General features: G+C 34.4%; 1 protein-coding gene across 2 annotated transcripts in view; it reads right to left on the bottom strand.

The window, feature by feature from the left end:
* The window catches only part of LOC137399229 (autophagy-related protein 2 homolog A-like), a 67,090-nt gene that overhangs the window by 42,032 nt on the left and 8,189 nt on the right, over window positions 1-16,869 (bottom strand). For both annotated transcript variants that reach the window (XM_068085242.1, XM_068085243.1), the window contains exons 9-20: window positions 15,151-15,273; window positions 14,741-14,818; window positions 14,030-14,186; window positions 12,906-13,004; window positions 11,028-11,208; window positions 9,748-9,831; window positions 5,723-5,872; window positions 5,238-5,335; window positions 3,159-3,328; window positions 2,509-2,596; window positions 2,134-2,293; window positions 984-1,126 (exon numbers count right to left, since the gene is read on the bottom strand). In XM_068085242.1, coding sequence (XP_067941343.1) covers window positions 984-1,126; window positions 2,134-2,293; window positions 2,509-2,596; window positions 3,159-3,328; window positions 5,238-5,335; window positions 5,723-5,872; window positions 9,748-9,831; window positions 11,028-11,208; window positions 12,906-13,004; window positions 14,030-14,186; window positions 14,741-14,818; window positions 15,151-15,273 — 1,531 coding nt within the window. The remainder of the gene's footprint in view (window positions 1-983; window positions 1,127-2,133; window positions 2,294-2,508; window positions 2,597-3,158; window positions 3,329-5,237; window positions 5,336-5,722; window positions 5,873-9,747; window positions 9,832-11,027; window positions 11,209-12,905; window positions 13,005-14,029; window positions 14,187-14,740; window positions 14,819-15,150; window positions 15,274-16,869) is intronic.

Below are 16,869 nucleotides of genomic sequence, written 5' to 3'. Positions count from 1 at the left end.
TATAAAACTTTACCTGAATCAAAACTAATTCGATTAGGAAAAGACATACAACCATGTAGTATGCTTGCATATGGTCAGTAGCGCAGTTTAATGACAAACACAAAGTGTAGTTATGTAGTTAACCATCTACTCCACTAACTAAAACTAGGAAACTTACTGGATTATGCTATATTACAATGATGTGCTACTGCATTATTTAATGAACTTTGATAAGATACCATAATATTTGTCATGACAACAAATATCAGTAATATAGTTATGTGGGAGTTGTCATTCCAACTAGTTCTTGCAAAGGAACACAAAGTTACAAACCTATCATATACATGCAACTGTCAAGAAAAAAGAGCACAATTATACTGCAAGTATATTATTTTATTTGTGTTCTGTCTTTATCAAACTTTAAATATTTAATTTAAATATAACAAATTTAATAATTTAAATATTACAAAAACCACACTTTCAGCTTCACTAAAAATAACGAAACAGCCTAATTTTTCTCTTTTCCCTACATGGGAATATGAAGTGTCGCATACTCAGCAATTCATATAGTCAGCCTCTAGTATGTCAACATTTTATTACATAGACCAAGAGAGACAAATCTATTAACGATTTAGTATAAACTCAAACAAAAAAAGTTATTACTGTATAAGGTTTCCAAAATCCTTGTATCACACCTTTAAATTACAAAAGAAAAATTTTGTTGGGATTAGTTGAGATAAGGTGATTAAGATGGTAAAATGTCCATACAGTCTAACTCATTGATTACCGTCAAACATTTTTAAGGAGTTTGACCAAAACTGTTAGCATTTACAAAAAGACTGGGCCCCAGTCTAACATAAAAATTGATTTCAAATAATCAATAGGTTTGACCTAAACTGTTATCAACTACAATAAAACTGGAACTAACTTAGAATTAATTTCAAACAGTCTTAGTGAGTGTGATCTGCAGCCTTAGTACCCACAATAATAGTGAGACGTCTCACCTGTTGTATAAGACCTCAAGGACCTTTTGTGAGGGTATGACAACATTCACAGCAGGAAGATCAATATGCAAGTAGAGCTCAGTGTTTTCAGATGTGATATGCTCAAAGTCTGTTGTCTCTCGTTTGTTCCCTGGTATCTTTAGCTTCATACAAATACAAAGTTGTTATATTCAACTATGATATAGTACCTTAATATTGTAAAGTTAGATAAAAGCCCAAGATGTTGTCCTCTATATTGTATGTTTGAAGAGCAATACTTCTAAACTTTGTTAGAAAAATCGTATGTTTCACCTGCTAAATTTAAAACATTGAAATTTAAAAAAATTCCTTAGCGTTGTGACAAAATAAACTGAACAGGAAATCAGATTAACTTTATGCACTTACTAGACCAATCAAAGATCTGATTGGCAAACCATTTTTGGCTGACCATTTTGATTGATTCACACGCAACATGGAATTTGAAAGCATCAAAATGCTTGGTTATCACATAGTCATTTTAGGTAAATATTGCCATTGTTCCTAAGCAACCGGTAGGTTTAGACATTTAGATAAAAGTCAATTTATTGTTCCAACTTGTGCTACTAACTTGAGCATCCGTTCTTTAAAAGTTCAGCCAATTAATGTGATAGATTTAATTTTAAAGTTTTCATGTAATAATATTTAATGTAATAGTGTGATGCAATAGTTCTAATGTAATAATATTTAATGTAATAGTGTGATGCAATAGTTCTAATGTAATAATATTTAATGTAATAGTGTGATACAATAGTTCTAATGTAATAATATTTAATGTAATAGTGAGATGCAATAGTTCTAATGTAATAATATTTAATGTAATAGTGTGATACAATAGTTCTAATGTAATAATATTTAATGTAATAGTGAGATGCAATAGTTCTAATGTAGTAATATTTAATGTAATAGTGTGATACAATAGTTCTAATGTAATAATATTTAATGTAATAGTGTGATGCAATAGTTCTAATGTAATAATATTTAATGTAATAGTGTGATGCAACAGTTCTAATGTAATAATATTTAATGTAATAATGTGATGTCTTTTAGTACAAAAAAATGCTGCTTATTGACTCGTAAAAACCGGACTATCATGAAATTTAATATCAACAACGTTATGTATACATGTACCTACCTCCTCATTCTGACTGTACATTGCTTTTTTACCAGAAAAGGGAGACAACTCTGAAACAGGTATCTCACTAAAAGGACCATCTTGCATAGAGTCGAAAGAGTCAGGATGGCCATCCTCTAGCTCCGAGTTGACCTTTACAGGACGCGTCTTTACGACGACCCTAACAATACATATATCACAGGGTCACTACTATATATACACCCCTTTACAGTGGATGCCTTTACAGAGTATGCCTTTATATACGTAAACTCACTACTGTGTACACAGACCCTTGCAAAAATCCTTAAATTACATGTATTAAAATTATCAAAAATAGGTATGCATCAATATCATTTCCATATAAAAAAGATATATAGAATAAGAATGCATTTTCACCTTGGCCACTCGAGACCTTCACTGCTGTCAATGCACTCTTGACCGATGTTAGCGATGGCCACCCTGTCTATTCCCATAACAAAGATAGCTAAAATACAACAAGAAACTTTTCATATGTAGCGGGTGAAAAGGTTAAGAGAAAATAAAGGAATTGTAGACAAGACTTAATCAGCAAAGGCCGCTTGTGACAGCTTTGAATTTAATCTTTTTGATTGAATTTGATATTCTCATCAAGTAAGACAATCCTTAAGAAATACACCAGTAAAATCATTGCTCAATAGCTTGACTAATCGAGGTGCAGAGCCCAGTTGGCAGAAAGTGAGCAGGGTGTGATTCACATAGATGAATAATCACTGCAATTTAAAGGAAGCAGAAAAAAGACACCCCAATGACGCACAGTCAAAAAATACTTTGGTAATTAAATAATTATTTAATTAATCACACTATTTCTACAATAATTTGGTTAGTGTTTTATTTGGCTTAGCGCCATATTAATAAATACAATAAAATAACTTAACATATAATATTTACAGGAAGAAGCGTTCATGCAGCAGTGATAACACATGAATATAGCCTAGCCTTGGCCAGGGCTACAGACATAAAGGGCAGAGCAGCTCCTAATGTTCTTGTACAAAAAACGGAGAACAAACCTCTAGCAGATCTACAAGTAAACTCCAAATCCAAGCCGGCATCTCCCCCTGCAAGAGGAAGGCTACAACTCGGTTTGGATATGTGGAACTCGAGCACCTCCTGCCTTAGCTTACGAGTCCACCATTGATGTTCTTGTTTTGGATCAGTTCTAAGGTCAGCTATCGGAAACCTAAAAGCAATATCATACAAACTATGAAAAATTATCTCGGGTGCCTGAAGAGTGCAAAAACTGGTTTCACCCAAAACTAGCAATTCCAGTTAATCACTTATCTGCCAGTTTTTCGGTGAGCCTTTTGAATTTAGCAAAAAGGCCCAAAACGGCGAAAAACAGTCATATTCGGAATTTATGAAAATGATACGTTATTGGAAGGTCATTTTAGGAGTTTAAAAAATTTAGCCCGCTTGTTTTTTTTAATGTTTTCTTGCCATATTACTATTTCTCTGCTATTATCTGATAGAAACATGGTTCATTGTGGGTGACTGAAATGTACAGATCATTTTCAGGATTGAAGGACGTAACAATATTTATTTTCGATGCATAAAGCTATATTGAAACTCCATGTTTGACTGAAGCCAACCATATCTATATGACAAGTTGACATATAATTGACATATATATAAACGGTGTCTACAGCTAAAACTATAGCTGCAGCCTCTTAAGACTTTCCTTGTGCACAATTTTAGTGTATAAATGTGGAAGTCTTTGACCAACGGTAAATGGTGTAAAGAAAGATGCTCTTTTAAAACACCTAATTTTATAATTGGTTACATCCCAGGCACAAAAATCCTGGTTATTTCCGTTATATGACACATATTGCAGAATATTACACAGCAGCCAAGATTGAAGTATTATTGTGATAAAGAAAAAGAAAAAAACAAATTATTTGAATATTGATCTTAGTGACAGGAAATAAATAACTAGTAAACTTAGTCAGTAGATTGATGTACATGACATGAATGAGGTATAAATCTATGTATAATGACATCTATGTATAATGACATCTATGTATAATGACATCTATGTATAATGACATCTATGTATAATGAAATCTATGTATAATGAAATCTATGTATAATGAAATCTATGTATAATGACATCTATGTATAATGACATCTATGTATAATGACATCTATGTATAATGACATCTATGTATAATGACATCTATGTATAATGACATCTATGTATAATGACATCTATGTATAATGACATCTATGTATAATGACATCTATGTATAATGACATCTATGTATAATGACATCTATGAGATGTAAACTGATTTACTATGACATACCTGAGATGTAAACTGCTGTATAATGACATTCCATGAAGAGTAAATTTATGCATTATGACATACCTGAGATGTAAACTGCTGTATAATGACATACTTGAAGAGTAAATTTATGCATGACATACCTGAGATGTAAAATGCTGTATAATGACATACCTGAAGAGTAAATTTATGCATGACATACCTGAGATGTAAACTGCTGTATAATGACATACCTGAAGAGTAAATTTATGCATTATGACATACCTGAGATGTAAACTGCTGTATAATGACATACTTGAAGAGTAAATTTATGCATGACATACCTGAGATGTAAAATGCTGTATAATGACATTCCATGAAGAGCAAATTTATGCATGACATACCTGAGATGTAAACTGCTGTATAATGACATACCTGAAGAGTAAATTTATGCATGACATACCTGAGATGTAAACTGCTGTATAATGACATACCTGAAGAGTAAATTTATGCATGACATACCTGAGATGTAAACTGCTGTATAATGACATACCTGAAGAGTAACTTTATGCATGACATACCTGAGATGTAAACTGCTGTATAATGACATACCTGAAGAGTAAATTTATGCATGACATACCTGAGATGTAAACTGCTGTATAATGACATACCTGAAGAGTAACTTTATGCATGACATACCTGAGATGTAAACTGCTGTATAATGACATACCTGAAGAGTAAATTTATGCATGACATACCTGAAATGTAAACTGCTGTATAATGACATACCTAATAATACCTGCTACATAATTTATACATTGTGACATACCTGAGATGTAAAACTAGATCAGCCTCACTCTGCACCTTTAGAGAAACTGTGTTGGAAGGTTTGGGCTCATCTACCTTGAGCGGACTAGATGTAAGAGACTGCAATAAACAGTTATAGTGACATAGACAACAATTACCTATAAACAGGCTTACTCTCATTCCACCTATAACAGTGTGGACTTTCGACTGATTAATATTTCCTTGTGATTTTTTCTCTTTTTGTATAACCTAATCTGTTAATAGAAGAAAAGAAAGTGAAAAATAGGTATGAGTGTAAAACACATACCGTAAAACCTCTATTTGGGCGTCATGTCGCTGTATTTTTCAACCCTTCCCCTATAGTGGCGTTCTATTAGAGGGGGTGTTAGAATAAAGGTGGCGCTCAAACAGCGGTTTTACGGTAAATGTCCCTATTTACTCTTTTCAGTAAAAAGATTATCATCGCCACTTTTACTGCAAGCTGGAAGTTGAGAATAAAAAGATTACCGTGTAAGTAGATTTAGGACTGAACTGCTCAACAGCAGTATCAAATGTGAGCAGATCTTTGAGTCGGTCTGTAATACTAATATCTACTTCAACGTGACACTCTCTTCCCAACTCTATGGTAATATTGGAAGCTGTTTCAGGTGACTTCTTCTGTAACAGAGACACAACCATAAAAGTTTGCTGAATTGAGATAAAAAAGTTTGTTTCCTCTCCACGGATAAGCCAAGTGGGTGATACCGTGGTATTATCTACTCAAACTTGGGTATGCTAACTGAGACCTGGGAGTTTGAGCACTAGCCTCAAAGTTTTAACCATTCTCAATAGTCAATGACTCACTTGTAGGTATCTTAATTCAGTAGACTATACCACCAGTCACCCAAAGAGTGTAGAAGCACAAAACAAACCTGTAGTGACACCGAAACAGAACATCAAGTAGAAAAAAGATAAGTACAGTCAACCGATTCCAACACTGTAGCTATTTAGAACACTCACACTTTTCAAAATGCAGAGTGCTGTTTGCAGTAAGCCTGACTACTTATCCACAGTATATATTTATCTTATATTTATAAATCTCAGCATCTGTCTGTCTGTCACGTGTCCAGTTATAGCAATTAAAATCTAGAAACTAAACATCTGTTTCGCAGAGGATTTTAACTTGTAACATTCCAATAGCTAGCTTACAAACAAGCCAGCGTAACCACTAGGCTAAGCCATTCTTATTCTTTATCATTCTGAACTCTTTATTTATCCTTATCGCCATTGCACACGCGATTGACATATATATAAATAATGTCTACAGCTAAAACTATAGCTGTAGCCTCTCTAAAGACTTTTCTTGTAAACAATTTCAGTCTATAAATGCGGAAGTCTATGACCAACGGTAAATGTTGGAAAGAAAGGTCTTTTAAAACACCTAATTTCATACTTGGTTACATCCCAAGCACAAAAATCTTGGTTATTTCTGTCATATGACACATATTGCAGAATATTACACAGCAGCCAAAATTGGAGCATTACTGTGGTAAAGAAAAAAGCAAATTATTTGAATATTGATCTTAGTGACAGGAAACAGATAATTAGCAAACTCAGTCAGTAGATTGATGTACATTACATGAATGAAGTATAAATTAATGTACAGTGACACACCTGAGATGTAAGTTGATATACAATCACATACCTGAGATGTACATTGGTACACAATGACATACGTGAGGTGTAAGTTGATATACAATGATATACCTGAGATGTACATTGATACACAATGACATACCTGAGATGTACATTGATACACAATGACATACCTGAGATGTACATTGATACACAATGACATACCTGAGATGTACATTGATACACAATGACATACCTGAGATGTAAAATGATATACAATGAAATATCTGAAACGTAAATTGATATACAATGACATACAGAAGATGTAAATTAATATTCAAGTGCTAAAAATGTACTTTTTATTATCAATTAATATTTCTTTTCGCGTTTTTTTTTTGTAAGTTTCTTAGAGCTTGTTTTTCACCATTACCCGTTACAGATCGCCCGCAGCATACAATTACCCTGATATATGATTTTCTCACCTTACGAAGTGGAACATGATTTGGCAGATGGTGTACTTATTACATACATCTAAATAATAAAGACACCGAAATGCTGTTCCCCGAAAATATTTTCACAACGCCTGAAAGAGGCTTGATGACCGATTTATTTCAGTTCAGCAACGCTTGTGTGTAAAACGGTAATATTTTCCCTTGAAACCAGTAGCAAAGTTAGAGTTGCGATCCCTTCATACAGAAGATCTAGTGGTCAGACAACTTCTCTCAAGCTTCTAACAAAAATCCATTCATTACGGAAACAGCATCGTTTAGGTTTTCTTGCTGACTTGGTGCAAAAATGTTTTAAACAGGTCCCTAAAAGATATAGCGAAAGCGCAGACAGAAACTGATAAGCGCTAAAATTTTAGTGATAAAAAGTTGACATTCAGTAAAATAGTTAAAATTAGATACGAAAACGGGACGAAAACTCAGCTTTAAGTGTGTGATTAGTAAGCTAAACTTAATTAAAGTAAATTCAAATTTTTTGTTATACATACGCCTATCTTAAAAATAAGAACTTTTTACGGTACATAGTGCTGTTCATAGCATGTTGTAACGTTACATTTTAATGCAGATCATAACCAATAAATTCACTAAATGTGTCATGATCACAGAAACCATGGTTAAGTCGGGATTATAAGATTCAGAGTTATCTGCACTAGCAGAAGCAGAAATTTCTCACTGTTGTTTTGCAAAAAAAATTATGATTCTAGCTTAATTACAGCAGATTTTATGGTCAAAAAACTGAATGCACGTTTACCATTAGTGCGAAAACATAGTTCCGAGAAAACTGGCGTTAAAGTTTGAGAAACGAAAACCAATGCACAATTTTGTTTACATTTCAAAACGTCATAGCAACCAATATCAAGAAATTGTGATATTTATCTATATTTCTGTATTTATAGGTAAAAAATTATGCTGAATTTAAAAATCTAAACAGATTTTAGCTAGTTGTCATAGAAATAGCTGTATATTAATAAGAAAATGTATTACTTATTTTTGCAGATACCCTATTAAAAACGGCTTGGCAGTATCGCGATATTGGGCACAGCCAAATCATCAACAAAATCTTTAGAAAAATAACAACAGGAACATATTGCATACCATCAGTCACTATATATATATATATATCGATCTTGTAAATTCAAATAATTATTCTTATAATTAAATCTGATAACAATCTTATAAAATCGAATAATTATTCTTACAATTAAATATTATAATAATCTTGTAAGAACCGCTAAGAAAATATCATCATAATTCCTTTTAATTTCACTGCTTTTGACATCAGTTGGAATACCATAGTATTCATTATAAGTGTCAAAAATGTCAAAGTCATCTTTAAAATCGGCAAAAAAGAAACGATTATATTTATCGGACGCCATTTTTCAGTACTTCCTGTTTAGCATAGCAACGGTTTTAAAAGGGTTTTTCCGAGGGTTAAAGACTTCTATTGGCTAAACTGACTTCAGATTCAGGAAGCTCACTCTTTGATTGGTCCAGATGCACGTGTTACGAAAATCGTTACCAATATCATAAATTCAGTTAGTGCAACTTCAAAGTCGGATAACTCAACTTCGTGATTTGCGACTTAACCATGGTTTCTGTAACCGCGACCCAAATATAATAAAGTTACTGTAGCTGACTATAGGTACTAAGGTTAACATACTATTTTGTTACTAATTTTCAAGATCTAAAACGCTTGAATAAAATTTTGACGATTTTTACCATGGGATGTTTGCATTATATAATAACTATGGTTTTTATACCCCTACATTCAACTTTCTCACCATATGATGCCAAACCTGAAACGGATCAAAACCGTAACCTGCGGGTGCAAGGTATCTATTTGTTTAATGTGCAATTTTTAAATGTGCTGTTACACTCCTATTTTCGATTTTGCTAAGGTCGATTACTAACTCAGTAAAAGCTAAATACTTTTCTCCTGGAAAATTGTATTATCTCGAGTAGAAATTGCCCCAACATTCTCTCTCCATTTAGTCAGATTAAGTATTACACAAGACACTCTGATTAGACTGATAGTCTATTTTATTACAATTGCAATGAAAAATGATTTTGTATTGACACAATTAATACAAACTGGGAAAACAAAATAAAAATCCTGAATATGTTGAATTAATAATAAAAACTCATGCATAGACGTGTGTGTGTGTGTGCGTGTATAAAAAGGTTACTGTTTCAGCAGAAGCTATCCATCAAAACTTTGAATATGACGATACTGGTACCTCTCGATACCGATGCAAACATAAAAATGAGATAATCGGACTGTCCTTGTGTGATGCTTTATGTGAAGTAAGGAAGGCATCTCAATAAAAAACCAGGCAACGATTTCAAGATCTCATACAACCATAAAAGCCCAGATAAATACACACGCAGGTCAAAGTGAGATTCATAGCAAACCTGAGAAGACTGAGAGGTGAAAGAGCTGAAGGTAAGTCTCACACATGGCTGCGTCTCCCCAGCGCTTCGTGAGAATTCCAATATCTATATAATGAGGCAAGACAACTCATTTGTGATGCATGCCTTGCACTATATCTGTAGAATATAGCGTACATAACAGCTCACAGCCAACAACTACAGTTGATGTAACAGCATCATATGCAGCACTTAAAGCCTCTCTATCATAAAACTTTGAGATATGATAGTACAGTAGACACTCCTACAACGTAAATAATTCGTTTCGAAAATGTTTATGTTATACAAACGGTAAAATACGGTTAAATTACGTGATCGGTTCCAAGATCTTGACAAACTGATCCGTTTGGCCCGTCAAAACAAACAAAGACTAAACTTAATTTTTTAATTCAATGACTGCATAGTAACTGTGGTATTATTGGTTTCTATTGATAACTTTTTCTCTTTTTTCTTATCACTTTCACTTGGTTTGCAATCCATAATCACGGTAATTTTACGTTAAGTTAAGCACACACCTTCGATGTTAACTTAAAAAGATTTTTCATTCAAAACTTTTTTCTTCACCGCAAAACTCATGCTGCAAAAAACATTGTATACATGTATTATCCATGAACATCTATTACTCTGCCAGTTACCAAAACATTTTCATGAAATGGTTCAAATGTCATATTGAAAAACTGCTAATCCTTTCATATCTCTAACCTGTATAAGATATAAACAGAAAAGAGTCTCAGCTTATGTCAATAACAGATACTCAAATATGCAAGCAGTACAACTTCTAACAAACATCTGTATATGAAGACTTGTTGTTCTAAATTTCACGTAATAGTAAGGTCATCGCAATCAGTAAAAAATTAGCCAATTTTCATGTAATCTACATCATTCACGTTAGATTAAACAACAGACTGAGAGATGGACAGCTGTGAAGACTCCAGTTTTGACCTGCTTCGTTGTCACATTATCACACTTTAAGCTACGAAAATAAGGTGTCCTGTAAACGATACCCGACACTTGAGTTTAGTAATGAACCTGAGAATTTCATGTGTCATTTCAATAGATGTCAAACCAAATAACCCTATAATATGATATGTCAACTTTTAATATCCAAATATGTATTTAAAATCAGAAGCTAGTTAAATTCTTTGAATGTGTCTATATACCCATGCACACAGTTTTATCCCTACCTCTTCACTATCTCTAAAATGTCTTCAAAAAACCAAATTTAAAGTTATACAAAAATGAAGGAACATATGTACTGAACTAACTCTGCTTGTCTCTTGCTGGTTAAATGCCGGAAATGCTTTCTTGATATTCTCTTCAGCCTTGATCCACTCAGTGAGCTCACACGAGTTCATGGTCACAGTTGCCATCAGCTCGGACTGCTTCCTTCTCGTCTTGTGATGAGATTTTTGTTTCACATCAGCATGAATACTCTTCACAAGCAGCCTGGAGGTAATAAACCAAACATCTAACAAAATGGGATAGAAAGTTAGCTATTAGTAGTGACTATGACAAGCCCTGTAACCAGGTTATCTTATTAAAAACTAGCAGTAAGGCTGGCGATGCCTGGGATTTTGTTCATTTCCAATCAGACAGGCAGCAGGTGAGTGTTTAAGAGACTGGTTCTTAGTCTGGTTCTTAATCTGGTTCTTTATCTGGTTCTTTATCTGGTTGTTAATCTGGTTGTTAATCTGGTTCTTTATCTGGTTCTTTATCTGGTTCTTTATCTGGTTCTTGATCTGGTTCTTTATCTGGTTCTTTATCTGGTTCTTTATCTGGTTCTTGATCTGGTTGTTAATCTGGTTCTTTATCTGGTTCTTTATCTGGTTCTTGATCTAGTTCTTTATCTGGTTCTTGATCTGGTTCTTTATCTGGTTCTTTATCTGGTTCTTAAGAACCATTATCTGATTCTTAAGAGCCAGATAATGGTTTTTAAGAACCAGATAATGGTTCTTAAGAATCAGATAATGGTTCTTAAGAACCAGATAATGGTTCTTAAGAATCAGATAATGGTTCTTAAGAACCAGATTAAGTTTTGAAACAACTATTTTCAGCAACATTCCAGATGGAAGGAAGCATATGACTGACGTTTGTATAAAATAAGCCAAAGAAAGTGGAAACACGTAGCGTTTACAAACCAACAGACAAACAGACACACAGCCACACATACACAATGATAAGGTAGGATTTATTAACATTGATGACTGCCTTCGTGGGAGTAATTGTAGGAGCTGGCTTTAGGTTCAATATAGCTAGTTCCTTGACAGAACAATTAGACATATCATAGCAATTGAACAGAATCAGTTTTTTTATAGAAGAGCAGTTATAATAGTTGCAACAGTATTAACAGTAGGCTTTGCCAACTATTGTTGCTTTAAAACAGAGCTTCCCGATTAGAGGTACTCGCAACCCTAATCTGATTACGGGTCTGAGTACCCCTAATCACGAAGGTGGCATCCTTATCATCCCCGTTGTTCACAGAAGTGTATGAACCAATCGTGATGGGGCACGGGAATCAAATTTTCATCTCTTGCACACATCAAAAATTAATATCGTAACATTATTAATCCTAAAATGATCTGCACATTTCGCTCACCTACAAGGAGCCACATTTTGATCAAATAATAGGAGAGAAGTGGTAGAATAAGTCAGAAGTCATAAAGTGAGTTGATTTTTTGTGTTGCTGCTGTGTGAAAACTTTATACTCTTCTTAAAACGACCAAAGACATTGATTTCCTCCTACATTCCAAATATGTATGTTTTTCATGGTTTTGGGCCTTTTCTGTTTCCCCTCACCAGTCATAGGGATTTCAACGATTTAAAAACGAATAGGAAATCTCTGCTTCAGGAGCTGCATGGTTGCTTTTCCTATTTTTCCATTAGCTACCGACCACAGCCTCCTTTATCAGTTATAAGCCAATCATGGAAATACTCATGACTGATAGCATTACCGAGTCATTTTCTAATAAATACTGCAATACTAACATTAGCGTATATACTTATCCTATTCTCTATGTCTATTCTCTATGTCTAGGTAAGCAAAGCATTCTTAGTTTAAATCTGTATTAATAATTACGACACAGACTGGGTCAGCTGTGGAGAATATGACATTTTAAAACAAATTCTCAAGTCATAAGCCTTACTTGATATGATTGGCTCCACAACACTGTTCAACATCGTCCCTCATTTGTGGCAGAGAAGTGATTCCTCGGGCTAGATGGGACGTGTAATCATCAAAGAACCTAAAGGGGAAACGCTATAACAGACGCAAAGCACTCTGGAGCAGCTGTAATATCTTACACTGACGCGTGCAAACTAGAATAATTTACACACCATAACAACGAGAAACAGCGTTACTTGGTAGAAGCTGATTCTAGGAAGATTAGTCACACGCAGAGTCGCTGTACACAAGTTTGACGATCTCATCACACAATTGCTTTGGTTTGAATAAAAAGCTGCATCAGGGCTTTAAACCATGTTCACGACATACTGAGTACGGTTTTTGATTGGACTCAGTAATACTACATAGTAGCATGTAAACCAAGTATAGGCACATAAGACCCCAACAGCACTAGTGTGACTTATGAATGTTGGTTCCATAGTCAGATTATCATCATTAAAGAAAAAATAGGTGAAAAGAACATATCAACCAATAGAATGAAGTTCAGCATTTCATCAATCGAGTCAAGTGAGTTAATCTAATTTACATTTTACTCCTGCTAGTACACATTTTACTCCATTAGTGGATATTTTACCCCTGTTAGTACATCGTTTACCCCTATTAGTTGTATATTTCACCTCTGCTAGTGCATATTTCACCTCCGGTTAGTGTACATATCAGCCCTGCTAGTATATATTTTAGACCTATTACTGCATATTTTACCCTATTAGTACATACATGTACCTTACCCCTGTTAGTACATATCTTACCCCTGTTAGTACATATCTTACCCCAGTTAATACATCGTTTACCCCTATTAGTGCATATTTCACCTCTGTTAGTGCATTATTCACCTCTGGTTAGTGCATATTTTACCCACTTCTAGTATATATTTGACTCACCAATGTTACATATTAAAATATATATGAGCGACAAAGAATTTTCGTGTGCGCAGCAGAGAATAGAGAACAGAGAGAGAAGCTGCTTGGCAAGAAGAATGACATTTTTGCTATAGAGGACCATACTCTAGACAAAAATACAGAGTAACAAAGCAACCCTCACATCATGTAGAGAAACTGTGTACACATTAAGAGCCAGCACATCTACCTGTCTGACAGTTTCTGTAGCTTCTCCACTTCTGTTTCTGTCTTTTGCAGTGGATCTCCAATTGTCGGACGAGGGTTTTCATTCAACAAGACAAATGTTAGATAGGCTATGGCAGCCTTAGCTACAGTCTCTTGAACTTTGGTTTCATCAAACTTCTCTGTAGTAATTATCACAACCAGGATTAAAAATATTCCACTGATCAAAAATGCTGTTCTACACACCTGTGCTCAGACTGTTCTACACACATGTGCTCACGCTGTTCCACACACCTGTGCTCAGACTGTTCCACATACATGTGTTCAGACTGTTCCACACATATGTGCTCAGACTGTTCCACACCCCTGTGTTCAGACTGTTCCACACACCTGTGCTCAGACTGTTCAACACACCTGTGCTCAGACTGTTCCACACACCTGTGCTCAGACTGTTCCACACACATGTGTTCAGACTGTTCCACACCCCTGTGCTCAGACTGTTCCACACCCCTGTGTTCAGACTGTTCCACACACCTGTGCTCAGACTGTTCAACACACCTGTGCTCAGACTGTTCAACACACCTGTGCTCAGACTGTTCCACACACCTGTGCTTAATGACTGCTCACACACCTGTGCCCAGACTGTTCCGCACACATGTGCTCAGACTGATGTACATAGAATTCTTTAAACACCTGTTTTGAAAACCTTTACACTGCATATGATATTTGTACATACTTTGGGGTTTAATCTTTGGGGCAGATCTTGTCCTGACTTCTGGGTGGGAGGGTACTTCCGAGCCAAATGGCATAGCAGCTGTAAACAAATCAAATGTAGTTATCAATTTACGCTAGCAATGACCATGTCAAAGACAGATACCTGATGCGGTCACAGACATACTGAAACAGAGAGCTGATGGAGTCACAGACATACTGAAACATAGAGCTGACGGAGTCACAGACGTACTGAAACAGATAGCTGATGCAGTCACAGACATACTGAAAGCATATACTGCAGTTCTATTGTTTGATCAGCCAAAAGCTGACAAACCCTCTGGATGACAAATTACTGCTAAAAAAGCTTTATTATATATATAAAGCTCAATTGTCCACTTCTCAACTTTCCAAATTGTTTGCATGAGTACTAACTGGAAGGAGCTGTGGTGGTGCCAAGGGACCCGCTGTAGCTATACATAGATGAAGTCATGATGTCTGTATTCGAGTCACGTCCTTTTACACTCTGAAACATTGCGCTCTCCACTGACATAGTGTCTGCAACAGAAAGGTCAATGTAGTTAAACCTAATTCATATAAAAATAGCATCTATTTAACTTGATTCATAGAGCACATGCTAATCGCACCAATTTCTGTTTCACAATACACAACACAGCATTGAGGTACAGCATGTTTCTACAGATGATTATGTCTGCAAAAAGCTATTGCAAACATGCTTGATGATATATATATATATATATATATATATATATATATATATATATATATATATATATATATATATATATATATGTATATCATCAAGCATGTTTATATATGATATGTATATATATATATCATATATAAACAGTATATATCTAACAATATATATAAACAGTATCATATATAACAGTATATATAAACATATATATTCCATTATATATATCAAGTGTGTGGACATTCCATATCATCCATGTACATTAGATCAAACTGAGTTTACCTTCACTTTGACCATACTGATTAATATGATATGCTTGATGATATATGATATATATATATATATATCATCAAGCATATCATATTAAACCGGGCTTAGGAAATGAGCAATGTGATTTTATAAGATTTTATAGATAATTATTATTATATATATATATATATGATCTTGTAAAATCACACTGCTCATTTCCCAAGCTCGTTCCAATATACCTGTCATGATTAGGTTTTCACAGATTCCTAGCAAATTAAGCTACAAGAATCAGTATGGTCAAAGTGAAGGTAAACTCAGTTTGATCTAATGTACATGGGTGATATGGAATGTTCACACATCGATAGTTGTAGAGGTGCATAATGGTGAAGTTGGAGACACATCTTAAATTATATATACATAACTCAAAAGAAATAGAGATTTTAAGATATAAAACCTATATTTATAGCTCAACTCTTTGCATTACATTAGAGGTGTATAGTAGTTATTCTACAATTTCATTGTATGCCATATTTCCACTGTAATGATAGAATTATGAGTACGAAACTTAAACACCAGTTTTTTTATAAGGAGAAGTCTTAGTAAACAAACAATTATGTCAGCAAAACTCACCATCCATATATATAAATCTCACTGTTTGTCTTTTGACTTTTTGTTAAACCCTGTGTCCAGTTATAGCGATTACAATTTAGCAACAAACAATCCACATGGCACTGATTTGATGGGACCTCCAGGTGTAGAAGCGGGGGGGGGGGGGGTGATTTAACCATTAAGCTACATGGAATACAATGGATTTATTGAGCAAATAGTCATTACATTATTTAAGGTACTCACACTTTAAGAGTTGGCTTGGGGTTAATAACTAGCACTGTTGACCTCATGTGTAACAATTATTAAGCTGGCTCAAAACGTAGGTATTGTTTTAGTAAAGATCTAAATTTCCAGGTAAGTTACTCAAATTCATTAGGTAATTATTCTACTTACCCAACATTCGACTGGTCCCACTATATTGTTTTAGCCGTTACTTATGTATCATTCATAGAATTATCTCAAAGTTGGGTACACAGTCATATTGGTGAATTACCGTTATATTATATTTATAAAAAGCCTCCGGTAATCGTTTATGTAAAACAGCAATTCAACGAATGTATTACTGCTGTTGCATGGCC

The sequence above is a fragment of the Watersipora subatra genome, chromosome 7 (assembly GCF_963576615.1).
Source record: "Watersipora subatra chromosome 7, tzWatSuba1.1, whole genome shotgun sequence".
In the NCBI taxonomy this organism is placed as follows: domain Eukaryota; kingdom Metazoa; phylum Bryozoa; class Gymnolaemata; order Cheilostomatida; family Watersiporidae; genus Watersipora; species Watersipora subatra.
This window is presented reverse-complemented; position numbering and strand designations above follow the sequence as displayed.